Here is a 25511-nt window from a genome sequence, read left to right as displayed (position 1 = left end):
TGCCTGGCTCACCTAAGATTTTACTAATGCATCTTGGGGCATCACTGCACACTGATGACAATTATTGAAATCAATACTGAAAAAATGTGGTCTTCATATTGGAAGGGGGGGGGGGTACCTTTTTTTCTAGTAACTGGGTGTGAAGGAGAGAGGGATTGCCTTTATATGTCCCTCCATGCAAGATGTGAATACAATGTATAAAGAATTCTAATATTTTGTGACCTTGCATGGTGTAATTGTTTATCTTTATTGTACTTTAAGCCAAGGTAAAGCTCAAACGGCTATGTTTTGTACTTACATTAAAAAATATTTAAAAGAATTTATAAAAAAAATGTGAAGGTCAAAAGAAGCCAAAGCAAAGGGACAGATAATGAGAATTTTACTCTTTGCAGGTATATCTTAGCACTCGGAGAGGCTGCTGGGTTATGAGCAGAGTATTTGACCAAGGTTATCCATGGGATATCTGTTTTGACACACGGTTTCAGAATCTGTTGCGAAACACACTGCCAACCTCTATTGTCACATGGCTGACTGAGAAGAAAATGAATGAATGGTTTGACCATGCTCACTATGGTCTTCAGCCTAGAGACAGGTATCATTTTGCTAGTTATGCTTATTTTACTGGTGATTTATTAAGGCCCTAAAACTATATTTCATTTATATTACAGTTGTTATGGACTCAATGACTAGATTTCTCAATGATTTAGCCTAGTTGGGCCAACAGAGAAACCTAAACATAAGTGTGCACAAACTATTTTCCATGCAGACAAAACAAACAATATACATACACATTAGATTAATGCAAAAACAACCTGTACAATTTAAAGAACTTTACTATTAAACTATACAATCACATGTAATGAGGGCTGTCCTTTACAGTAATATTGGGCTCTCTGTATTTCCCCTTGGTATTACCCCTTGGAACATTTGGCAATGCCTGTTGATCATGCCAATAGAACCATTTATCCTCAATGTGTCATACAAACTGCAATCCTCTTCACAACACAATCCCGCAATCCACCTCTGTGCCAAACTGTGCTTGCAGTACAACTCACTTGACAGATTCTCATGGCCACTTATCTTAAGGTCATTAAAGGCTTATTTGACACCACTCAATGCTTTCCCCTGTAGTCCTTTCCTTCTGTCTACATGAATACTCCTCAGTTTAACACCATGTGCCATGTATCAAACTCAAGAATATCTTCATAGCATAACATATAAAGTGCTTTATTGAAATAAGAAAAGGTAAACAACTTACTTGTGATGAGAAATTCTGATTCACTTGGCACTTTGCTGTGCTTTAATTAGAGATTAATCACATTGTAAAATATGTATGGATGGTAAGTTTTCTAGAATTAAGTACTGCAGAAATAGTGAGAAAGTACGTCCAAGGGAGTCTAGGGATAGGCAACAGTAGGGGTAATCTAGAGGGCTTGACTTCTGAGGGCTTAGAGTGAGCACAGGTTTTGCAAGCTTTTACATAGGAACAGGAGTCCTTATAGAGAGAGGGCCACCACAGCCCACAAGAAACCAAAGAAAAGGTTTTAGTAGTCCCTGGATGCCTGGCCATCTTAGCCACATGTGCTTCTGAAAGCACTTTAAGCTTAAGGTGGAAGGGAACAAATGGCTTTCAAGGGAATAGATTGGGCGGAACACAAGACTGAGCCTTTAAAACAGAGTCCAAAAGGTCAGGGGAAAAGTCCTCTATTACTTGTTCTGAAGGTAAAATATTGTGAAACGTAGAAGTTTCAAAACAGGGATCAAGGCTGCGAGACAGCGTGTAAGTTTGGCTCCTAGGAGGAAAAGATTCAGGCTGGAGGGTTGGCAGGAGAGGTGGCCTGTAGAGAATTCAATAAACTTGTCAGCGTCTTTTGCTTTAACAGAGTCATATAAAGGCAAATGTTTATGCAAACTGGAGTCACACTTGGAAAAATTGTCATGATTAGGGTCTGAATAGGACTGTAATAAAGGCACATGACTGGTACTGGCCACACAAGAGTTATACAGAGCCTTGAAAAAGTATTCATACCCCTTGAAATTTGGTCATGTTACAACTAAAAACGTTAATGTATTTTATTGGGATTTAATGTGATAGATCAACACAAAGTGGCACATAATTGTGAAGTGGAAGGAAAACTATAAATGGTTTTCAAAATTTTTTTACAAATAAATATGTGAAAAGTGTGGCTTGTATTCAGCCCCCCTTAGTCAATACTTTGTAGAACCACCTTTCGCTGCAATTACAGCTGCAAGTCTTCTTGGGTATGTCTCTACCAGCTTTGCACATCTAGATTTTTGCCCATTCTTGTTTGCAAAATAGCTCAAGCTCTGTCAGAATAGATGGAGAGCATCTGTGAACAGCAATTTTCAGGTCTTGCCACAGATTCTCAATTGGATTTAGGTCTGGACTTTGACTGGGCCATTCTAACACATGAATATGCTTTAAACAAAACCATTCAATTGTAGCTCTGGCTGTATGTTTAGGGTTGTTGTCTTGCTGTAAGGTGAACCTCTACCCCAGTTTCATGTCTTTTGCAGACTCTAACAGGTTTTCTTTGAAGATTGTCCTGTATTTGGCTCCATCCATCTTCCCATCGACTCTGACCAGCTTCCCAATCCCTGCTAAAGAAAAGCATCCCCAAAACATGATGCTCCCACCACCATGTTTTACAGGGGGGATGGTTTGTTCAGGGTGATGTGTAGTGTTAGTTTTTCGCCAAACATAGCGTTTTGTTTTTAGGCCAAAAAGTAAAATTTTGGTCTCATCTGACCAGATCCACTTCTTCCACATGTTTGCTGTGTCCCCCACATGGCTTCTCGCAAACCGGGACTTCTTATGGCTTTCTTTCAACAATGGCTTTCTTCTTGCCACTTTTCCATACAGACCAGATTTGTAAAGGTGCACGACTAATAGTTGTCCTGTGGACAGATTCTCCCACCTGAGCTGTGGATCTCTGCAGCTCCTCCAGAGTTATGCCCTGTACACACGGTCGGACATTGATCGGACATTCCGACAACAAAATCCTAGGATTTTTTCAGACGGATGTTAGCTCAAACTTGTCTTGCATACACACGGTCACACAAAGTTGTTGGAAAATCCGATCATTCTGAACGCGGTGACGTAAAACACGTACGTCGGGACTATAAACGAGGCAGTAGCCAATAGCTTTCATCTCTTTATTTATTCTGAGCATGCGTGGCACTTTGTGCATCGGATTTGTGTACACACGATCGGAAATTCCGACAACGGATTTTGTTGTCGGAAAATTTTATAGCCTGCTCTCAAACTCTGTGTGTCGGAAAATCCGATGGAAAATGTGTGATGGAGCCTACACACGGTCGGAATTTCCGACAACAAGGTCCTATCACACATTTTCCGTTGGAAAATCGGACCGTGTGTATGAGGCATTACAATGGGCCTCTTGCCTGCTTCTCTGATTAATGCTCTCCTTGCCCAGCTTGTCAGTTTAGGTGGACGGCCACATCTTGGTAGGTTTGCAGTTGTGCCATACTCTTTCCATTATCGGATGATGGATTGAACAGTGCTCTGTGAGATGTTCAAAGCTTGGGATATTTTTTTATAACTTAACCCTGCTTTAAACTTCTCCACAGCGTTATCCCTGACCTGTCTGGTGTGTTCCTTGGCCTTCATGATGCTGTTTATTCATTAAGGTTCTCTAACAAACCTCTGAGGGCTTCACAGAACAGCTGTTTGTTTACTGAGATTAAATTACACACAGGTGTACTCTATTTACTAATCAGGTGTTTTATGAAGGCAATTGGTTCCATTAGATTTTAGTTAGGGCTATCAGAGTAAAGGGGGCTGAATACAAATGCATGCCACACTTTTCACATATTTATTGGTAAAAAAAAATTGAAAACTATTTATCATTTTCCTTTCACTTCACATTTATGTGCCACTTTGTGTTGGTCCATCACATAAAATCCCAATAAAATACATTTAATTTTTGGTTGTAACAAGACAAAATGTAGAAAATTCCAAGGGGTATGAACACTTTTTCAAGGCACTGTAAATGGGCAACTGGTCAGCAGTTTTAATGCAGTTCTGGATGCAGGTCTGAGACCAGGACCCAACCTATTCTGTAGCCCAATCTATGTGCGGGTTATGAAGTTTAAGCCAGGGATACCCTAAGATAAGGGGATAAGCAGGAGATGAAATTAAGTAGAAGCTGATTGTCTCCCTATGAAATTTCCCAATAGTCAGGGTAATAGGTACCATGCACAAGGTGGCCAGGCCCATGGACAAGGGAGAGTTATCAACAGCTAAGACTGAAAAGGGTCTGTGCAACTTAGTCACAGGAATCTCTAGACGGTGTGCTAGGTGCCTATCAATGAAATTGCTGGCAGCACCAGAATCTATGAAAGCTGAGAGTTGATGAGAAAACTTGGCAGAGCTAAGTTGTGCAGGAACAAATAGTTTATCTCCGAGGAAAAATTACACAGTATAGTCTATAGAAGCAGACCCCAGCCACACTAGACTCTTGGAGTTTCTCGGCTTATTAGGGCAGCTGGCGACAAAGTGGCTGTGTTTGGCACAGTATAAGCAGAGTCCCTGAGATCTTCTAGCCTTTTCCTCAGAGGATAAATGGGTAGCGCCAGTTTGCATGTGCTCATCCTCCAGGAGAGATCCTGACGTAATGAGCTATTTAAGCGGAATGGCACGGTCAGGATCATCATAGAGTAAACCTAAGGCTTTGAAAGAGGCTTCAACTGACCCTCTGGCTGGGTCATCTGCGGGGAGACTAAAAGCCCAAGACTGGGGATCCCCCTGCAACCATGTAATAATTAGGTCAACCTGCTGTGCTTCAGAACCAGAGGAGCATGGCTTATGCTTAAAGTATAGCAACAACTATATGTGAAAGATAATGTTACGCCGAGTAAATTGATACCCAACATGTCATACTTCAAAATTGCGCCTGCTCGTGGAATGGCGACAAACTTTTACCCTTAAAAATCTCCATAGGCGACGTTTAAAAAATTCTACAGGTTGCATGTTTTAAGTTACAGAGGAGGTCTAGGGCTAGAATTATTGCTCTCACTCTACCGATCGCGGCGATATCTCACATGTGTGGTTTTAGCCTTGTTTTCATATGCGGGCGCTACTGCACGCAAGCTCGGCGGGACGGGGCTCGTTTAATTTTTTTTTTTTTATTATTAATTTTACCTTTTATTTTTACACTGTTTAAAAAAAAAAAAATGGTGTCACTTTTATTCCTTTTACAAGGAATGTAAACATCCCTTGTAATAGATAAAAGCATGACAGGACCTCCTGAATATGACATCTGGGGTCAAAAAGACCTCAGATCTCATATTTACACTTAAATGCAATAAAAAAAAAAAATGTAAAAAAAATGTGTCATTTTAAAAAAAAAATGGCCCTTTAAGAGCTATGGGCGGAAGTGACATTTTGACGTCGCTTCCACCCAGCATTGTTATGGAGACGGGTGGGGGCCATCTTCCACTCACTCGTCTCCATGCCTAGCAAGGATGAAGATCCTCCGCCGCTTACCGAAGGCACCGAAGCGTGGCGGGAGGGGGGCCTCTCCCGCCACCGATAAAAGTGATCTCGTGGTGAATCAGCCATAGAGGCCACTCTTATCGGAAAGTGGACCGCTGGCCGAACAAGAGGATACCGAGGTTATGGCAGCTAGCTGCTGCCATAATAATGATATCCTCTGTCAAAGTAAGGACGTATATCGGCGTGCGGCGGTCCGGAAGTGGTTAAAGGCTTGTGATATAGTCACATCTACCCCAACGCAGGTGGTCAGACACTATAGCTACTGTTTTATTCACCTATAGCAGCCCCCTTTCCCATAAGGCAAGCAGGCCTACTATTACTTGGTTGCCCCCAGGACTTATACACAATGCTATAGTGCCTGGCCAAACGCAAACTAAGCAAAGCAAACAGGTACTTGCGGTAAGCAGACAGGTAGCGTGGTTCTATGACAGTTCAGGTAAAAGGCAGGCTGAGTTCAGAGACTAGTCCAAAATCCGGTCCAAGATCATTCACAGGGAAATCCAATCTAGCAGAGCAGGGCAGGCAGACAGGGAGCTGATCAGGAACAACACACGTGTAACTGTCTATCACAAGCATCCAAATGAGGGTTTAGTTGGCTTATAACAGGTTTGAGTTTCCACCCAGAGACTGACCATATTAATCAGCCTGCAGGTGAACAAAGACAGGGAGAATGCAATAGCCAAATCCTGGATGCTGGAATAAGGGGCAGGAGTGCTAGACGCTCCTGACATCATTATAATAGAACCATAGGATAAGCACTTACTTTGATAGGATGATAATGCTCTTCCTACTTGCTGGTATAACTGCTTAGATGCCAGCATAATAATGTTATCAGGGAATAGGCATGCCTAGCTCTGCTTAATGATGAGATTATCAGATCATCCATTTTTTTTCTTTGCATATTAGTCTCCATATCGAAAATGAAGAGGTTACTAAAATTACAAAAATTCTCGTACAAAAGAATTATAAATTGGAAGTGATGTAATGTATTGTAATTGAATTGTATTTTCGGACGAAAACTGTACTGATTGAATGGAAATCATACAATCTGGTATTGTGCAATAAAAACTTTCATGCTTGTCCCATCAGATAATTTTGCATGACCTGTCCTTGATCAGCTCAGGAAAACTGTGTACTAACGATCAGATTATCGTACAATCGATTCGAAAACTGTATTTTTCATATGATCTTCTGATCTTGTGTAGTAGGCTTTACAGTCTGCAGGGACTTAGAAAAATAATGTAAATACCCTGGTTAGCCCCTCCCTCCCCTCCAGAAATATCTAGCAGGGTGTGGAAAATACAGCTTTCCCATCTACATTTACCATTAAAAAGTAGATAAATTACATTTCTTTTAAGAAAATTACCATAATACCTTGTATTGCAAATACTAATTTATATTTCATAAAGGAAAGAATTAGAGGTTTCAGATGGATTTTTTCATACTGATTAAGTACATTAACCCTTTCACTGCCAGTCCCTCCTCTCCACTTTAAACCTCATGTAGCCAGACCATTCTTACAAGGTTTCACTTTTATTTATTTTTAACTTACAGCTTTCAGAGTCTGTAAAAGACTTCCCCACCAAACCATACATTTTCTGAAAGCATAAGACTGGCAGAATTAAAAGCTGATTTTTAGGTCCCATAATAATTATGTTTATCAAACAGGGATAGTTTCGATAAAAATATACTAAAATAATTATTAGCGCTTACAAACACAGCATAACTGAAAAATCCCTACTAAATCTGAAAGGTAAAACTGTATCAAGTTAACTACTTCAATACAGGGCATTTTCACCCCCTTCTTGCCCAAGCCAATTTTCAGCTTTCAGCGCTGTCACAAGTTATAGCGTCTACAAAAAAAGGGGATAGATTTATAGCATTTTGTTTTTTTGTTTTTTTTACAAGTAATGGAGGGGGCGCCGTAGGGGTTAATTATGTTCCTAAGGAGTGATTCTAACTGTGGATGGAGGGGACTCACAAGGGGAGGAGACCGATCGGTGTTCCTCTGTACAAGGAACACACCATCGGTCTCCTCTCCTCTGACAGGACGTGGATCTGTGTGTTTACACACACAGATCCACTGTCCTGCTCAGTTACTGGGCAATCGTGGGTGCCCGGCGGACATCGCGGCCACCGGCACGTGCACCCTGGAGGGCCTGGAAGGCTGTCACATCATATGACGGCAGCCCAGGATAACAGCTGCACCGTCCCAACGTCATATGACGGTGGGCGGGCAGCAAGTGGTTAATATATAAGAAACGTTTTTCAATTTTACATTGTCCCTTTTTGGCAAACTGTGAAAATCAAAGGTATGCAAAATTTCTAAATGAGCAACTTATGCTAAGATTTGTAGGTTATTATTTTTCACTTACAGCTTTCAAAGTTTGTAAAAGACCCTCCAAACCATGCATAGAACCGGTGAAAAAAAAATGGTGCCTTTAATTTTGTAGGTCCTGTGATAGTTGTGCACATTTTATCACAATTTTTGATAAAAAATACACTCAAATCATTATTACCACTCACAAAAATAACATAATTTAAGTTGTGCTTTTTTGCAAATAAGCAATCGGAAGGTTGGCTTCCCACCTATGCATTGTGCTAACGTCCAATCACATTGGTGTGCGTTTTGATACAATTATGCAGCTATACATGTTACTGCAATGTATTATTGTAATTCAACCATGAGCTTATAGCAGGTTGGATGCAACTGACTTAAGGCACAGTGTCCTGGACAGCATGTATGCATATGTCTGTGGCGAAAAAAGGATTAAACTACAATTGTACTCTTTTAATTTTAAAGATGTTACCTACTAGTCACACTAGGTAAAACATGATTTTTTTATTGTATTTTGCTTAATTTTATTCCATTTTATTTTCTTAACAATATTTTTTTACCGCACAGTGCAGCAAAGTATTAGTATTAAGTTTAGTTTGGATTATGATGAGATAAATTGTGATTGATCTAGATTATTCTTGAATTTCCCAAAAAAGTGTCTTACCTCTTTTGGTTTTTATACTAAGCATGTCCTGGCTCCATTTTTTTATAGTACTCAATTTAAAGAACCTTTGTTTAATGATGAACTACCAAGTCGTATTTATTCATTGTATTTTGCTTAATTTTATTCCATTTTATTTTCTTAACAATATTTTTTTACCGCACAATGCAGCAAAGTATTATGCCCTGTGCACATGGTCGGACATTGATCGGACATTCCGACAACAAAATCCATGGATTTTTTCCAACGGATGTTGGCTCAAATTTGTCTTGCATACACACGGTCACACAAAGTTCTCGGAAAATCCGATCTTTCTGAACGCGGTGACATAAAACACGTACGTCAGGACTATAAACCGGGCAGTAGCCAATAGCTTTCGTCTCTTAATTTATTCTGAGCATGCGTGGCATTTTGTGCGTCGGATTTGTGTACACACGATCGGAATTTCCGACAACGGATTTTGTTGTCGGAAAATTTTATAGCAAGCTCTCAAACTTTGTGTGTCGGAAATTCCGATGGGAAATGTGTGATGGAGCCTACACACGGTCGGAATTTCCGACAACAAAGTCCTATCACACATTTTCCGTTGGAAAATCCAACCGTGTGTACAGGGCATTAGTATTAAGTTTAGTTTGGATTATGATGAGATAAATTGTGATTGAATTTCCCAAAAAAGTGTCTTACCTCTTTTGGTTTTTATACTAAGCATGTCTTGGCTCCATTTTTTCATAGTACTCAATTTAAAGAACCTTTGTTTAATGATGAACTACCAAGTCGTATCATCTGCGGATATGTTATAGTGAAACCCAATCTGATGGAGTTCACTGAAACGTCTGTGAAGTTCGACGATGGGACCATTGAGGAAAATATTGATGTTGTTGTCTTTGCTACGGGATATCGCTACTCATTTCCATTCCTTGATGAATCCATTTTAAAGGTTGAAAACAAAATATATTTGTACAAAAGTGTCTTCCCTAAAAACTTGGAAAAGGCCACACTGGGTATTGTTGGTCTTATTCAGCCCCTTGGTCCAATTATGGCAGCTTCAGAAATGCAGGCTCGGTGGATAACAAGAGTCTTCAAAGGTAAGATTTTATGACTATACTGGAAAAGTACTACATCAGTTTTCTTCCTATGGTTTTCAGTTTTAGGTATAGGTAAAAATTGTAAAAAACTAAAAAATTCTTCTTTAGAAGATAATAATTGTGCTTGTCCTATGAGCTAATGAAGGAAAGGTCCTAATTTGTAGACAAGCAAAATAAATTCAGGGCCAAATTCGAGAGATCTTATTGACTTGCATGTAATTCTGGGTACTTGCTTATAATTTTGGGTACTTTAAATCTAGATTGCTTTGGTCCAAAGCTAGCATCTGCATTTGTGTTCACGCTGGAGAAGGCCATTCCAGGTGTTCCTACTAGTTTACTCACAGGTCTCTGTGTTCTGCAAATACATTTAATCATGTACTGTGCTTCCAGGCCTGTTCTTTCACTGTCAAACAAAAACAACAAAAAACTCCCAGCTCAATTTACCAGCCAGCCTGCAACAAATCAATTTGTCCTGTCTCACAGTTCACATTAAGAACAGGAGTTTCATTTGCACACATTTGTAAATGTGTGCAAATGAAACTCCTCTTTTTAACATGAACTGTAAGACAGGATAATTCGGTTTGTTGCAGGCAGGCTGGTAAGTTAAGCTGGAAATTTTTACTTGACATGCGTCGCCCTTCCATGTGTTCCTTGCTGTTAAGGCCAGTTATAGGTTGGGGCAGTTACCATTTGTGTGTACTGTTCTTTCACTGCACATATTGAGAGAAGCAGACTTATCAAAAAGACCAAGGACTTTAATGTGTTATGTCATTACATTATAGTGCAAATGTTGTCCGAAGGCTAAACTTTTCTTTGATCAAAATATTGGTTTGAAAACTTTCCTTAACAAAACAAAAATTGATTATTTACACAAACTCTTGATCGCATATTTATATTTGCTGCACAGAGAGTAATATTGCTATAGTGAGTAATACTCATATAGGTACCCTTTAATAATATGGCCTGGGAAACAGACGCACAATTCTGTGCTGTTTCTTTACGTGCCTGGCATGTTAACAAGATTCCATGTTGGCTGACAAACAATACCTGGTTGTTCCAAGGCTACATAATGTAAGCATGTACAGTACCTTGCTAAATTGATGTTTGTTGGACCTTTATTTTTAAAGAAAACTGTAACTTTGTTAAAACATTAAATGACTAGGGCTGTATTTGTGGTTTGTGGTGCTCTAAACACACTTGAGTGATGGGGAATATCCTTATAGAACAAAACAGACCACGTAACTTTGTAACCATACGATTACCACAAAAACAATATAGCATCGTGAACAGAAAATGAGTGGCATGTTTTCTTGCATAAGGACCACAAAATGAACTTTAAAAATTAGTAATTGGATTGGATCATCAACAACAACAATATATTCAGGCACAAAAAATTAAATATTATTATGTACTTTCCTATCCAAAATATGGGATCTTTTTCCCTGAAAGGCATTGATATTTGGGCAAAAAAAAAAAACTAAGTAAGATATAAAGCGCCCTTAAAAGCCCATGGATTGGGTGGGCATATCACTGAACCTATACCAAGCATGCAAGAGGGGTGTCCTTGCTCATAGCCAAAAAAAAAAGTAAGATATAAAGATTAAAAATACCACAATGTCACCATCAGTTGAAATGCTGGAATTAAACACGGTCTCCTGTGTGGTCTGTATTACATAGAATCAAAGCAGTGATCTGTGCTCCTTAGGCGGGCCATGTCTAGCGCACAACATGTGATGACGATGCTCTTCTCCAAGACCAGGGATGTCATAATTTAGATCATGCATTAGGGACCAATGTGAGCCAGGAGATCACACTCTAGTGGTTGGAAAGAGTGTTATTTGGTTTTTAGTAAAGTGCTGTAGGTTAGTGAGTTATAAACCAATATTTTCAAAAATGGTTTTAAAGTCTAAGGCCCATTTCACACTGGGGCGGTTTGCAGGCGTTATTGCGCTAAAAATATCGCCTGCAAACCGCCCCTAAACAGCCTCCGCTGTTTGTTCAGTGTGAGAGCCCGAGGGCTTTCACACTGAAGCGGTGCGCTGGCAGGACGGTAAAAAAAGTCCTGCGAGCCGCATCTTTGGAGCGGTGAAGGAGCGGTGTATTCACCGCTCCTTCACTGCTCCTGCCCATTGAAATCAATGGGACAGCGCGGCTATACCGCGGCAATACCGCGGCTATAGCCGCGCTGTACGAGTGGTTTTAACCCTTTTTCGGCCACCAGCGGGGGGTTAAAACCGCACCGCTAGTGGCCGAATACCGCGGTAAAACAGCGCTAAAAATAGCGCTGTTTTACCGCCGACGCCCCCTACCGCCCCAGTGTGAAAGGGGCCTTATTCTTATCTTTATACACTAATTGATAAGCTTATTTATATATAACTGCACTTCCCCTTTAAGTATCCAATTTCCACTACTACATTCTCCACTTTTATTAGTTAGGTTGTCATGCATCCTGATTGGTCCATACCCTTTTCAGTCTATGCTCTAATTTTCTGTTGCAGCATTCAGATTATTGCCACTAGGTTGCGTGTGTCCTGTTTCCCTGTAATCATGGTCTGGTTTTACTATGCAGTATTTAGGCTGCCTTCAGAGCATTCTTAGTACTCTTTAATTGCCAAGGTTCTGTATCTTTGACTTTGTCTCTTAGCTTGTTTTACTCCTAGTTCTTGTCTGCTCTCTGTCTGTCTAGACTCTGTTACCTTCCTAGAGTCTGTCTAGACTCTGTTACCTTCCTAATCCTATCATCTCTGATCCTGCTGGCTTCAGATGTTCAGCTTTAGTTGTTCTCTGCAATGGCCATTGGCTGTACACATGGCTATACACATACACAATGCTATGGTTTCTATCATGCCCTTTCCAAAGAGTGCACTCTTTTTAAGAATAAATAATCTGTCACTTAAGTGTCTGGAGGCACCCAATGACCAAGGCAAACACATAAGGCATCCTCAAAAGATGGCTACTTAAGGTGAAGTAGGCCAATGCACAGTGCCTGGTAGTGGATTGTCATGTATTGTGCTGCGTTGCAATGCAGGAACACTGGCACGGTGCACTTAGGTGCAATTCAGAATGAATGGCATTGCATCTCACCTCATAACATGTACCATATGATAATACAGTACAGTGGTGTAAATAAACCCAAACAGAAGATTTTTTTCTATATTTTCTCAGTGAAACATAGCATGGAAAATTCAATGTATGCTTATATTAGACATGTGCGTTTAATTTCGTTCTGAATAATATTCGGACAAATTTTTCGTTTATATATATATATATATATATATATATATATATTTTTTTTTTTTTTTTTGATATATCCGACTACCCGAACTACAATATAAACTAATTTTACCGAATGCTCTGAATAAGGAAACGAAATTTGTCCGAATTTTGGAAATTCAGACTGTAATTCGAATCAAATTTTACATCGAACTCCAGTCGAATTCTAACTGTACACATATTGCTGAAATCAAAGACTGTGTGTGTTATTAGAGTACCATTTTGAAATAATGCTGTTTTAATTAGGCCCATGGGGATTTAAAGAGTCATTGTAATCATTTGATGAAGATTTTTATTTTGTTTGTTCACTTTGCCACATTCGAATCAAAAACAATCTAAAGTTTTTGACTCGACCGATTCCAAATTTATCGATTCAAATGTTTCTAATAAAAAAAAATAGATGAATTCAAAGAAAATTTCGAAGAATTACGAATACGAATCCCGAATACGAATTGAACGAATCAACCATATTTAACGAAACTAAATAATTAGTTTAACAAATTGAAATAAAACAATTTTTTTCATCATGCACGTCTAGTTTATATTCGAATGTTTTACGTTGTTAATGTTAATTCTTTTTAGGTTTGTGCAAATTTCCATCACAAGATGAAATCCAGAAGGACATTGAACTGAAACAGAAAATCTTATTAACAAGGTACACCTTCATTCTTTCTGGATTCAGGGTTAATTTGAATCTGAACTGCAGCTTAAAAAAAGTGAAATAAATAGCCAAATAATAGAAAAAAAAAAATCTTTTACTGAGTATGGTCATAAAATAATACTGGCCATCATAATCAGCTGTCCCCTGCAGTAATTCCTTTCACCACTAGATGTTCTCAGTATTTTGGGCTGAATGATGGCCAGCTTCATTCAACCCACTTTCTCTGAGCCCAGGATGTCATGGACCCGTCCCCTGGAGAAAAATCATCACACAACCTGGCTAAGAAAAATATTGCATTGAACGAGACCCACCAGTCACTACATGAGTGCTATTCAGTACACTGCTAAGACTGTCCTCCACCCCCCCAGGAGGAAAAAGAAGGACTGGCTAACTAACCCTTGGATAAAAGGCATGAGGGGGGGAGCTTGAGATAGGGGGATGTTATGTTAACTAGCTTAAGTGTAAATATGAGTGAACTCCAATCACTATAAGAGTATTTACATATACACAGCTAAATCTAAGGATTCTTTGACAAAAGAAGTATGGTAATTCAATTTGCAGTATACATTTATTAATAGGGTTATATAATATTTACAAATAGCACACCACACAGGATTTACAACATAAAGTGAAGTATAAATATATTGGGTTACATGATATTTACAATTATACAAAAAAGCACATTTTCAATACAATGTACAGTACAAGGAAGGAGTTTAAGTGGTTCTAAAGTCAGAATGTTTTTATCGTAATGCATTCTATGCATTAAAATAAAAACCTTCTGTGTGTAGCAGCACCCCTAATACTTACCTGAGCCCATCTCGATCTAGTGATCTTGCATTAAAGACTCTGTTGCCCCTTAACTCTCCCTCCTCATTGACTGAGACAGTAGCGGGATGCCATTGGCTCCTGCTGCTGTCAAAGTCAGCGAGCCAATGAGGAAAGAGAGTGGGCAAGGCCAAACCGCGGCTGCTCCATGTCTGAATGGACACACGGAGCAGCGGCTTGGCTCAGGTGCCCCCATAGCAAGCTGCTTGCCATGGGGGAACTCGACAGGAGTGATGTTTGTTATTTTTAAATAAAAAAATTACACTTTAGTATCATTTTAAGCCTGGTACACACTATGAGTTTTTTCCATTCAACTCAGCGGTTTGAACAAAAAAAAACTGTCAGCTCAGGTCGGAGCCGCTGCACTAACAATCTCCTTTGCTGAGGGACAGCCCCCGCCAGAACACTCCAGTCAGCGCTTTCAGCCATTGGCTGAGAGCATTGATCGGGAACCAGTCGGCTGCTGGTTTTCCAGGATGCTCGTCCGACAGAAGCCATTATTCTGTCGGATTAGCCAAATGTCAGCCATTTTTTATTGAAACGGTCGATGACATCAGGCGTTCAGCCCTTGTGTATGGGACTTAAGTTTAACTTGGAAAAAATGTATTATATCTCCCTCTCCTTTCTGTACAGTGGCTAGTATAATGCACCCTAATTAGTCACTAAACCTAGCAAATGTATATTTGGCCCAGCCTGATTGGAGGATTTAAATAAAGCTGCTGTTTACAACCCATGTGAGATGAGATAAGGAAAAAAAATGACAAGGTATTTGAGGTAGAAATATTCACAGTAACACCAATTGGGAAGCTGGGAGTAGGGATGGGCCGAACGGACCCTGTTTGGTCGAACACTACGAAAGTTCGGACCCAAATAATGAACCCCATTGAAGTCGATGGAACCCGAACGTCAAAAATTAAAAGTGCCCATTTTGAAAGGCTTATATGCAAGTAATTTGGCATACAATGGTTATAGGGGTCCAGCCTCTGCCCTGGGGGACATGAATCAATAAAAAAAGTTTGTGAAAAACGTAATTTTTAAATGAGCAGTGATTTTTTTATTTTTAAAGTGAAAGCCTAAAAATGAAAAAATCCTTCCAATATAGTGCCTAGGGGGTCCCCTTAGTCTAACTGTAAAGTGGCAGATCTGTACCATGTCTAGAATCTGCTGCAGCAATAATTGCATTTATAAAGCCAAAAAAATGAAATTTTCCCTGCAAGCTGCCTCTATTTTGCTCAGCAACAGCTGGGGAACCAGTGTGTATGATGAGGCCACAATGTAGTGCACTGAGAACAAGATTAGAGATTTTTTGGATACATTCTGGTGTCACTTTGACTTTGTATAGAAGTAACCAGTGCGTAAAAATTGGTCTTTGGGTGTCGGTGGCGCCTTCCATTATAGAGGTATTCTTGATGAAAGCAAGAATTGGCCTTGCTGTAAAAAATTGCAATGATATGCACCTGTCAAACAGGTGCAGAAAAATTACCCTTTGGGTGTCGGGGGCACCTTCCCACCAAAACCCTATAGAGGGGGCTCTTGATGAAGGCAAAAAAAATTGCAATGATATGCATATGGTTGGTGTTTTTGCCACGTTTGATGAGACACAGTTTGCAGATAGCAACAGTGCAATCTGCTGCAGATGTGCTGAAAAAGGCCTAGACAGCTGAGCTTTGGGAGCGGGATGGGAGATAACAGCTGCAGAATGTGATGGAATAAGGTGGCTGCTCTCTACTCTTTCTTGATGTCGGTCTCCTTGGGGTTGTGCCGCCTCACCTTCAGTTTCCTCCTCTGCGCTATCTGGCACCCAAGTCACATCAGTGACCTCATCATCATCATCTCCATCTCCTCCATCTTCATAATTACCACTAGGGATGAGCCGAACACCCCCCAGTTCGGTTCGCACCAGAACCTGTGAACGGACCGAAAGTTTGTGCGAACTTTAAAGCCTCATTAAAGTCTATGGGACTCGAACGTTCAAAATCAAAAGTGCTAATTTTAAAGGCTAATATGCAAGTTATTGTCCTAAAAAGGGTGTGGGGACCCGGGTCTTGCCCCAAGAGACATGTATCAATGCAAAAAAAAGTTTTAAAAACGGCCGTTTTTTGGGAGCAGGGATTTTAATGATGCTTAAAGTGAAAAAGAAAAGTGAAATATTCCTTTAAATATTGTACCTGGGGGTGTCTAAAGTATGCCTGTAAAGTGGCGTGTGTTTCCCATGCTTAGAACAGTCCCTGCACAAAATGACATTTTTAAAGGAATAAAAGTCATTTAAACCTGCTTGCGGCTTTAATGTAATGTAGGGTCCCGGCAATATGGATGAAAATCAGTGAGACAAACGGCATGGGTACCCCCACCTCAGTCCATTACCAGGCCCTTTGGGTCTTGTATGGATATTAAGGGGAACCCCGCACCCAAATTTAAAAAAGGAAAGGCGTGGGGCCCCCAGGCCCTATATACTCTGAACAGCAGTATACAGGTGGTGCAAACAAGACAGGTACTGTAGGTTTGTTGTTAAGTAGAATCTGTTTGTAATTTTGAACTGGTACATTTTGTAAGTGTAGCTCCAGACAAAAAATTTATTTTTAAGCTTTTTGGAAAACATAGGGAAGGGTTATCACCCTGTAACATTTGTTTTGCTGTCTGTGTACCTCATCAGAAGATTTCACCTCACTTTCTGTCCCAATGACAAATGTTTTTTGAAAATTTGGGGTTTTTAGTGAAACAAGGATTGGTGATAAAGCATCATTGAAGAGGAGACATGTTTTTCCCATATTAACTCTTACAGGAGAGAATTTCCCTTCCTAGGGGTATACTTCATCTTACTTCCTGTTGTCTCCTTCTGTTTGCAAGTTGGATGTCTGAAAGTAGGGGCCTGCCCTATATACTCTGCAGAAACTGGGGCCTTAGGTGTTGGTGTTGCCACAACACTGTAAGCCCTCACAGTTACTCTTGGTGGGCGCAGGAACGGGCCCTGCTGTGAAATATTAGATCAAGAATTGTAATTACATGCCACTGTTGATCAGTGGTAGAAAAATTGGGCCTTTGGTGGTGGTGCTGGTGCCACAACACTAAGTCCTCACAGTTACTCTTGGTGGGCACTGGAACGGGCCCTGCTGTGAAATATTATATCAAGAATTGTAATTACATGCACCTGTTGAACAGGCAGAAAATTGGGCCTTTGGTGGTGGTGGTGGTGGTGTTGCCACAACACTGAAAGCCCTCACAGTTACTCTTGGTGGGTGCAGGAATGGAGCCTGCTGTGAAATATTAGATCAAGAATTGTAATTACATGCACCTGTTGAACAGGGGCAGAAAAATTGGGCCTTTGGTGGTGGTGGTGGTGTTACCACAACACTGTAAGCCCTCACAATTACTCTTGGCGGGTGCAGGAATGGGCCGTGCTGTGAAATATTAGATCAAGAATTGTAATTACATGTCCCTGTTGAACAGGGGCAGAAAAATTGGGCCTTAGGCTCTGGTGCTGGTACTACAACACTGCAACCCCTCACAGATACTCTAGTTGGAGCGCAGGAATGAGCCCTGCTGCAAAGTATTGCATAAAAAATTGAAATTACATGCCCCTGTTAAACAGGGGCAGACAAATTGGGCCTTAGCCACTGCTGCCACAACACTGCAACCCCTCACAGATACTATAATTGGAGCACAGGAATGAGCTCTGCTGCAAAGTATTGCAGCAAAAATTGTAATTATACGCCCCTGTTAAACAGGGGCTGTAAAATTGGGCCTTGGGCACTGGTGCTGGTGCCACAAAACTACAACCCCTAACAGATACTATTGTTGGAGCGCAGGAATGAGCCCTGCTGCAAAGTATTGCATCAAAAATTGTAATTACACGCCCCTCTTAAACAGGGACATAAAAATTGGGCCTTGGCCATTGGTAGCGTTGCCCAGAACCAAAAATGTTCTTACAAGCTATCAGCATGAAAATTGAGGAGGAAGAGGATTGTCACTCAGCATAACAGGATAGTCACTCAGCATCAGCATAGGCAGTCTTGAAGGGATCTCACATTAAAAAAAAAATCAATCGGTTACATCAGCATCAGGTGCTTGTTAGCTAGTGATCCAAGACTGATTCATTTTTATGAAGGTCAGCGGATCGACCGATTCGGTGGACAGGCGCACCCTGTGATCGGTTACAAAGCCTCCAGCAGCACTGAATGTGCGTTCTGAAAGAACGCTGGATGCAGGACAGGCCAGTAGCTCAATTGCATACTGTGCAAGCTCTGGCCAGTGATCCATCCTCAAGACCCATTAACCCAGAGGATTTTCGGTGCGAAAGGTGTCCAAGTCTGATCTTGCCCCTAGGTAACCATGCACCATGTGAATCAGATGCTGGCAATGGTTGCTGGAACCGATCAGACCTTAGGGCTGCGGACTAAAAAATTGTCTGAACGTATCGGTCAGACGGCCACCTTCTCAACCGCTCCTTCTGTGACTGACCGAAGCTTCAGCAACACGTTGTCCAGGAGGACCAGGAAATTGTAACCTCCCAGGCTCTGGAAACGCATTGCACAAACCTTTCTGCAAGGCCTCCCGAAGATGTTTCATCCTCTGCTCCCTCTGCGACAGCAAGATAAGGTTCTTACCCTTGTAACATGGATCAAGGAGGGTTGCCAGCCAGTAATCACCCCTCCCCTTGATACCACAAATACGAGGATCCTTCTGCAGGCTTTGCAGGATCAGGGAGGCCATGCAGCATAGGTTTGCTGAGGCATTCGGTCCAGAGTCCTCTGGGTCACTGAGGACAACATGATCCACAGCCACCTCCTGCCAGCCACGTACAAGTCCATGGGTTTCTTCAGACTGTAAATGATCCCTTAAAGACTTCTGCTGATGCTGAGTGCCAGGCTCCACCTCCATGCTGACACAATCCTCCTCCTCCTGCTCGTCCTCTTCCTGTGTGATCGGTGGGCATGCAGGAACACTGTCTGGATAAAGGGGGCCTTGAGAGGTAAGGAAGTCCTCCTCTTCCTCCCTCTGTTCTGCCTTAAGTGCCCTGTCCATTATTCCACGCAGCGTGTGCTCCAACAGGTGGACAAGAGGGACAGTGTCACTGATGCATGCACTGTCATTGCTCACCATCCTTGTGGCCTCCTCAAATGGTGACAGGACAGTGCATGCATCCCTGATCATAGCCCACTGGCGTGGGGAAAAAAAATAAGCTCCCCTGACCCTGTCCTGGTGCCATAGTCACATAGGTACTCATTGATGGCCCTCTGCTGCCTGTGCAGCTGCTGCAGCATGGCCAACGTTAAGTTCCACCTGGTGGGCATGTCACACATTAGGCGGTTCTTGGACAGGTTGAATTCCTTTTGGCGGTCAGCCAGCCGAGCACTGGCATTATATGACCTGCGGAAATGCACACAGACTTTCCTGGCCCTGCCTCAGGACATCCTGTAAGCCCGGGTACCTGCCCAAGAACCGCTGCACCACCAAGTTAAGGATGTGAGCAAAACAGGGCACATGGGTCAGTTGTCCCTGTCGGAGGGCGGAGAGGAGGCTGGTGCCATTGTCGCAAACCACCATTCCTGGCTTAAGCTGACGTGGTGTCAACCACCTCTGAACCTGCCCCTGCAGAGCTGACAGAATCTCTGCCCCAGTGTGGCTCCTGTCCCCCAAGCACACCAGCTCAAGCACCGCATGGCATCTTTTTGCCTTCGTGCTTGCGTAGCCCCTTGAACGCCTACAGAGCACCGCTGGTTTCAAGGACAAATCAGCACAGGAAGAGGCCATGGAGGAAGAAGAAGAGGAGGGGGTGGAGGAGAGAGGTGTGGCAGAATCACCACTAGTAGAATTTTGGAGGCGTGGTGGCGGAACAACTTCCAACATTACTGCACCCTGTCCTGCATCCTTCCCAGCTGCCAGAAGAGTCACCCAGTGCGCGGTGAAAGATAGGTCCTTGTGCATGCCTGCTGGACCATGAGTCAGTGGTAAGCCACCCTGGCTTTGGCCAATTACGGCTCTCTGTACAGATGGCGCTGTGATTGGCCAAGCATGCGGGTCATAGTGCATGCTTGGCCATTCGTCAGCCAGCAATGCACTGCTATGCCGTACTGAATTATGGGCCGTGATGCACCACTTGAATTCGGCGCAAACGGCCCATAACGTTCGCAATTTGAACATGGGTTCGACTCGAAGCTCATCCCTATTTACCACTGGAGACAACTTGGCAATACGCTGCGGCTTGGGGAACATGAATTTCAATTTGTCTACCAGTGTTCCTCCATCTCTCATTTGTTGCTGGCCCCCTTACAGTGCCAAGGGAACGTCTGCCTCTCCTTGTTGTCCTCCCAGACATTATTGGGAGGGAGGGGGCGGTGCTTATAAGCAAATTTAAGGAAGAAGTTGAAATTTGTACGTAGATGAACTTGATCAATGTAAAGAGGTGTTTGGTACACTTTAATTTGAGTACTCACACTGCACAGACACACTCCACGGATACACTATAATATACTGCAATTTAATGTGCCAAACGTACAGTGGCACACAGAACTATATGGCGTTAAACTGGCATTAACGCACACAAAAGTAAATGGTGTTAAACTGGCAGTAATGCACAAAACTATATGGTGTTAAACTGGCAGTAGCACACAGTAGTAAATGGCGTTAAACTGGCAGTAATGCACAAAGCTATATGGCGTTAAACTGGCAGTAACGCACACAGAACTATATGGCGTTAAACTGGCAGTAATGCACACAGAACTATATGGTGTTAAACTGGCAGTAGCGCACACAGAAATAAATGGCGTTAAACTGGCAGTAACGCAATCAAATAGACGGTGTTCAACCGTCACTGCACTGACACCTAAACTGTCCCTATTTTAGCTATACACTAATGTAAAGATTAATGACATGGTCTCACTACACTACACTGAAACTATCTCAGCTGTCCCTACTCTGCACTAATGTATGCATGAATGACACGGTCTCACTACACTACAGTGAAACTATTTCAGCTGTCTCTACTCGAGCTGCACACTATGCAAAGCTGAATGATGGTCCTCCTCACTACACTCACACTATCCCTAGACTGACACTAAACTAATATTCTACACTGACAACTGAAGCAAAATAGCACAGTATAGTACACTAATAGCACTGAACAGAGTCCTGTTCTATCTCTCTCCACGCCGAAATCACATTGAAAATGGCTGGGTGCCGAACAAACGGTCAAACGACCTGTTTGTTCGGCTACTCGCCAAATGTCCAAACAGCGAAAGTTTGGCTTTATGCTCAGGCCGAACTGTTTGCCCATCCCTAGCTGGGAGTAGTATTATGGACAAAAACACACCCACTGATTTAAATATATACCCAAATATCAGAATACCTATTTAACATTTAACTTGCCGACCAGCCGCCGCAGTTATACTGTGGCAGAATGGCACAGGCAGGTGAATTACCATCATGTTACGTCGGCTCCTCGCCCCTGGTGCCGATGCGAGTGATATGTAGAAGAATACATATCGGCCTCAACTGAGAAAAAAATTGTTTTGTATTTTTTTAAAATGGGGATATTTATTATAGCAAAAAGTACAAAATATTGTTTTTTTTTCAAAATTGTCACTCTTTTTTTGCTTATAGCGCAAAAAAAAAAAACGCAGAGATGATCAAATACCACCAAAAGAAAGCTCTATTTGTGGGAAAAAAAGGACGTCAATTTTGTTTGGGTACAATGTCACATGACTGCGCAATTGTCAGTTAAAACAACGCAGTGCCGAATCACAAAAAGTGCTCTGGTCAGGAAGGGGGTAAAATCTTCCGGGGCTGAAGTGGTTAATATATTACACAAGCAAAATTTGATATGGTAATAGGTTAAAATAACTTTAGCTTTAATAAAGGTTTACCAGACTTGCTGGTTGGAAGCTGAACAGTGGGAACCTTGAGTGGAGAGTGTGAACAAGTTTTGCTTTTGACTGCTGCTGATTGCTGTGTTGCATTTTTAGGTTCTTTTTGGGGTTTTTCCCTGCAGCTTTTTTTAACACCTTTTCTCTCACTTTTTAAACTGCCTTTTTTTTTTCTTTCCTTCCTTCGGACTACTAATTAAGGGGATTAGTTAATTGGTCACAGGTGCTTGAGGCCTATATAACTTTATGCAGAGCACATCTGAATTTGCCAGACTTGCTGGTTGGAAGCCTATATAACTTTCTGTAGAACTCATTTCGAGCCCACTCATCTTTGAGCTTGCCACCTTTTTGCTTGCTGGAACTTAGACCAAGTGGAACTGAACTAAGTGGTGAGTTAAAAATCAGAGTTGAAAACAGGAGGTTATAACAGGAGTCATCAAACCTGTAAGTAGCATCTGAAATGTCCTGTTAGTAATATTATTATTGAAACCGTAGGGGTGACCATAGACACTGACAAGCCCTGCAAGTGTCAGATTGCATGGGAGATTGAGCAGAGCAGTCATGACCAGTTAACATTAAAAAAAGACTGATTGCGTCTAGCGGGGACGCTGTGTATTGTGGAGTAAGTGTTTTTGTTGAGTATTTTGAGTACCTGTGTAGTGTGAGTATGTGTGTAGTGTGTGTGTGTATTGTAAGTACACGAGTGCTGCAAGGGCATGTGGACTGTAGATTATTAGTGTCAGGTAGTACCTGAGTATTGTGAGTGTTGGGAGTACCTGTGTATTGAGATTACCTGAGTGTTGTCTGAGTAGTGTGTGTGTGGATCGTTAGTACCTGTGTATTGTGTATACTTTTGTATTGTGTGTACCTGTGTATTGTGACTACCTGTGTATTGTGAGTTCACGTGAGCAGTGAGTACACGAGGGCATGCGAGTGCACGTAGGCTGCGAGTGCACGTGGTCTGCGAGTGCACGTAGGCTGTGAGTGCACATGGTCTGCAAGGGCACGTGGTCTGCAAGGGCACATGGTCTGCGAGTGCACATGGACTGCGAGTGCACATGGTCTGCGAGTGCACGTGAGCGGCGAGTACCAGTGTATTGTCCTGTTGAGTATTAGTGTCAGGAAGCTAGTTAGGTAATTTGGACAGGGTATAATCCACAATCCTCATTAAATTAGTAGGTACGATGCTCAGCGGGTGTGGAGATGCGACTTGGTGTACATCTTGCGGCATGTATGCAATCCTTGATCATCTGATCGAGGACGAATACTGCTGTGCAAAATGTAAGCATATTGTTTCCCTTCTGAATCTAAGGAAACAACTGTCAGCACTGAGAAGACCCACCATACTAAAGGATAGCCGGGAATGTACCCGGTAGGTGCTGGCAGGGGCCAGCACAGAATCAGTTGGAGACAAAGAGGTGCAGGCACTAGGAACAAGTAGATGCACAACAGTCAGGAAGGATAGAGGGGGAAGTGCCAGGGAGACTGATCCTGGGCTGGAGCATCCCGATAAGTACGCTCCATTGAGCACGGCTGGAGCTGAGGGACTCTCCTAGATGCCAGGGGAAGAACTCCTCCAATGAGAGTTGGGGGGGGAAGTGAAGGGAAAGGATAGACAGATTCTGGTGGTAGGGGATTCAATTCTTAGAAGGACAGAGAGGGCAATCTGTGACAAAGACCTGAAGCGCCAAACTGTATGCTGTCTACCGGGCACTTGGGTTCGCCACATCATGGATCTGGTGGACAGAATACTGGGAGGGGCTGGGGAAGACCCAGCTGTCATGGTGCACGATGGCACCAATGATAAAGTCAGAGGCAGATGGAGTGTCCTAAAGAACGATTTTAGGGAGTTAGGAGCTAAATTGAGGAAAAGGACCTCCAAGGTAGTATTCTCAGGAATACTACCGGTACCTCGAGTGTCAGAAACCATGAATCAGACTGAGACAGAAGTACAGTTAATCACACTTGTTTAATAATAATAAAAAGGTAAACAGATTAAGCGTAGTCAATAAATAGCCAGAGTTCAGTAACCAGATTGGGTAGTCAGCCAATGCCAATATCAAAGAGCCAAAGATCAACGTAGTAATACAGCAAGCAGGATCAGGAGCCAGAAAGGACATCAGCCAAGCAAGTCTTCAACAGGAACGCAGCAGAAAAGTCTCTGAGATGTGACCAAAGGCGAAGGCAGAGATGAAGTGAGCTGGATGGCTTTAAGTAGCCAGGACTGACGAGCAGATCAACAACTGAGTCACTGTGGAGAAAAAGGAGCTGGCAATTAGCCGACAGCTGAGTGTCCAGCTCAGAGAAGGAAGGGCTGAGCCCAGCCCTGACAACCAGAAAGGCAGAGGGAGATTAGGGAAGTAAACAAGTGGATAAAGGAGCTGGTGTAGTAAGGAGGGGTTTGGGTTCCTGGAGAACTGGGCCAACTTCTCAGTTGGTCACCAGTTCTATAGAAGGGACTGACTGCACCTAAATGAGGAGGGTGCAGATCTGCTGGGAGTGAAGATGGCCAAAAAGTTAGATGGGTTTTTAAACTAGGTGACGGGGGGAGGGTCCAGAGGTAGAGACAGTCAACAATGAACATATTCCAGAGGGTAATATTGGGGGCATTAGTGGTGGGTTGACTAAAGCACATAAACCCGAGGTAAGTATAGTAACTATTTGCAATCTTGGAACACCCAATAAGAGGACAGTATGTGAGCGGTCTAAACTATGTGGCATATTCACCAATGCCAGGAGCGTGGTGGACAAGATGGGTGAGTTACAGATACTGTTGAATGAGGAGGATTTAGATCTTGTGGAAATTTCAAAGACCTGGTTCAACGGCTCTCATGATTGGCTGGCAACCATTCAAGGGTATTCCCTTTATCGCAGGGATAGAGAGGGTAATAAAGGGGGAGGGGTATGCCTATATATAAAGGATAATTAAAGGGATGAAGCTAAGAGGAAAATATTACTGAGAGTATGCTATAGGCCCCCTAACCTGAGGAAGGAGGGGGGATGGACCGCCTATCACAATTTGGATTAGCAGCAAGGATGGGAAGTGTTATCATAATGGGGGATTTTAATTATCCAGACATAGACTGGGCGGAGGGAACCACGCATTCGTCTAAGGCTTGCCAGTTCCTAAATGTCTCGCAGGACAATTTCATGGGTCAGATGGTAGACGCACCAACTAGAAACAAGGCGTTACTAGATCTACTGATTACCAACAATACAGACCTGTTCATGGATGTGGAAATATGGGGCAATTTAGGAAAAAGC

At 42.2% G+C, this 25511-nt stretch overlaps 1 protein-coding gene across 2 annotated transcripts in view; it reads left to right on the top strand.

Moving 5' to 3' along the window:
- Nucleotides 1-25511, top strand: part of LOC141103550 (dimethylaniline monooxygenase [N-oxide-forming] 2-like) — a 129205-nt gene that overhangs the window by 73836 nt on the left and 29858 nt on the right. For both annotated transcript variants that reach the window (XM_073593252.1, XM_073593253.1), the window contains exons 6-8: nucleotides 393-592; nucleotides 9271-9623; nucleotides 13479-13551. In XM_073593252.1, coding sequence (XP_073449353.1) covers nucleotides 393-592; nucleotides 9271-9623; nucleotides 13479-13551 — 626 coding nt within the window. The remainder of the gene's footprint in view (nucleotides 1-392; nucleotides 593-9270; nucleotides 9624-13478; nucleotides 13552-25511) is intronic.

The sequence above is a fragment of the Aquarana catesbeiana genome, linkage group LG07 (assembly GCF_042186555.1).
Source record: "Aquarana catesbeiana isolate 2022-GZ linkage group LG07, ASM4218655v1, whole genome shotgun sequence".
Taxonomy (NCBI): domain Eukaryota; kingdom Metazoa; phylum Chordata; class Amphibia; order Anura; family Ranidae; genus Aquarana; species Aquarana catesbeiana.
Note: the sequence above shows the minus strand (reverse complement) of the source record. Positions and strands in the feature narration are given on the sequence as shown.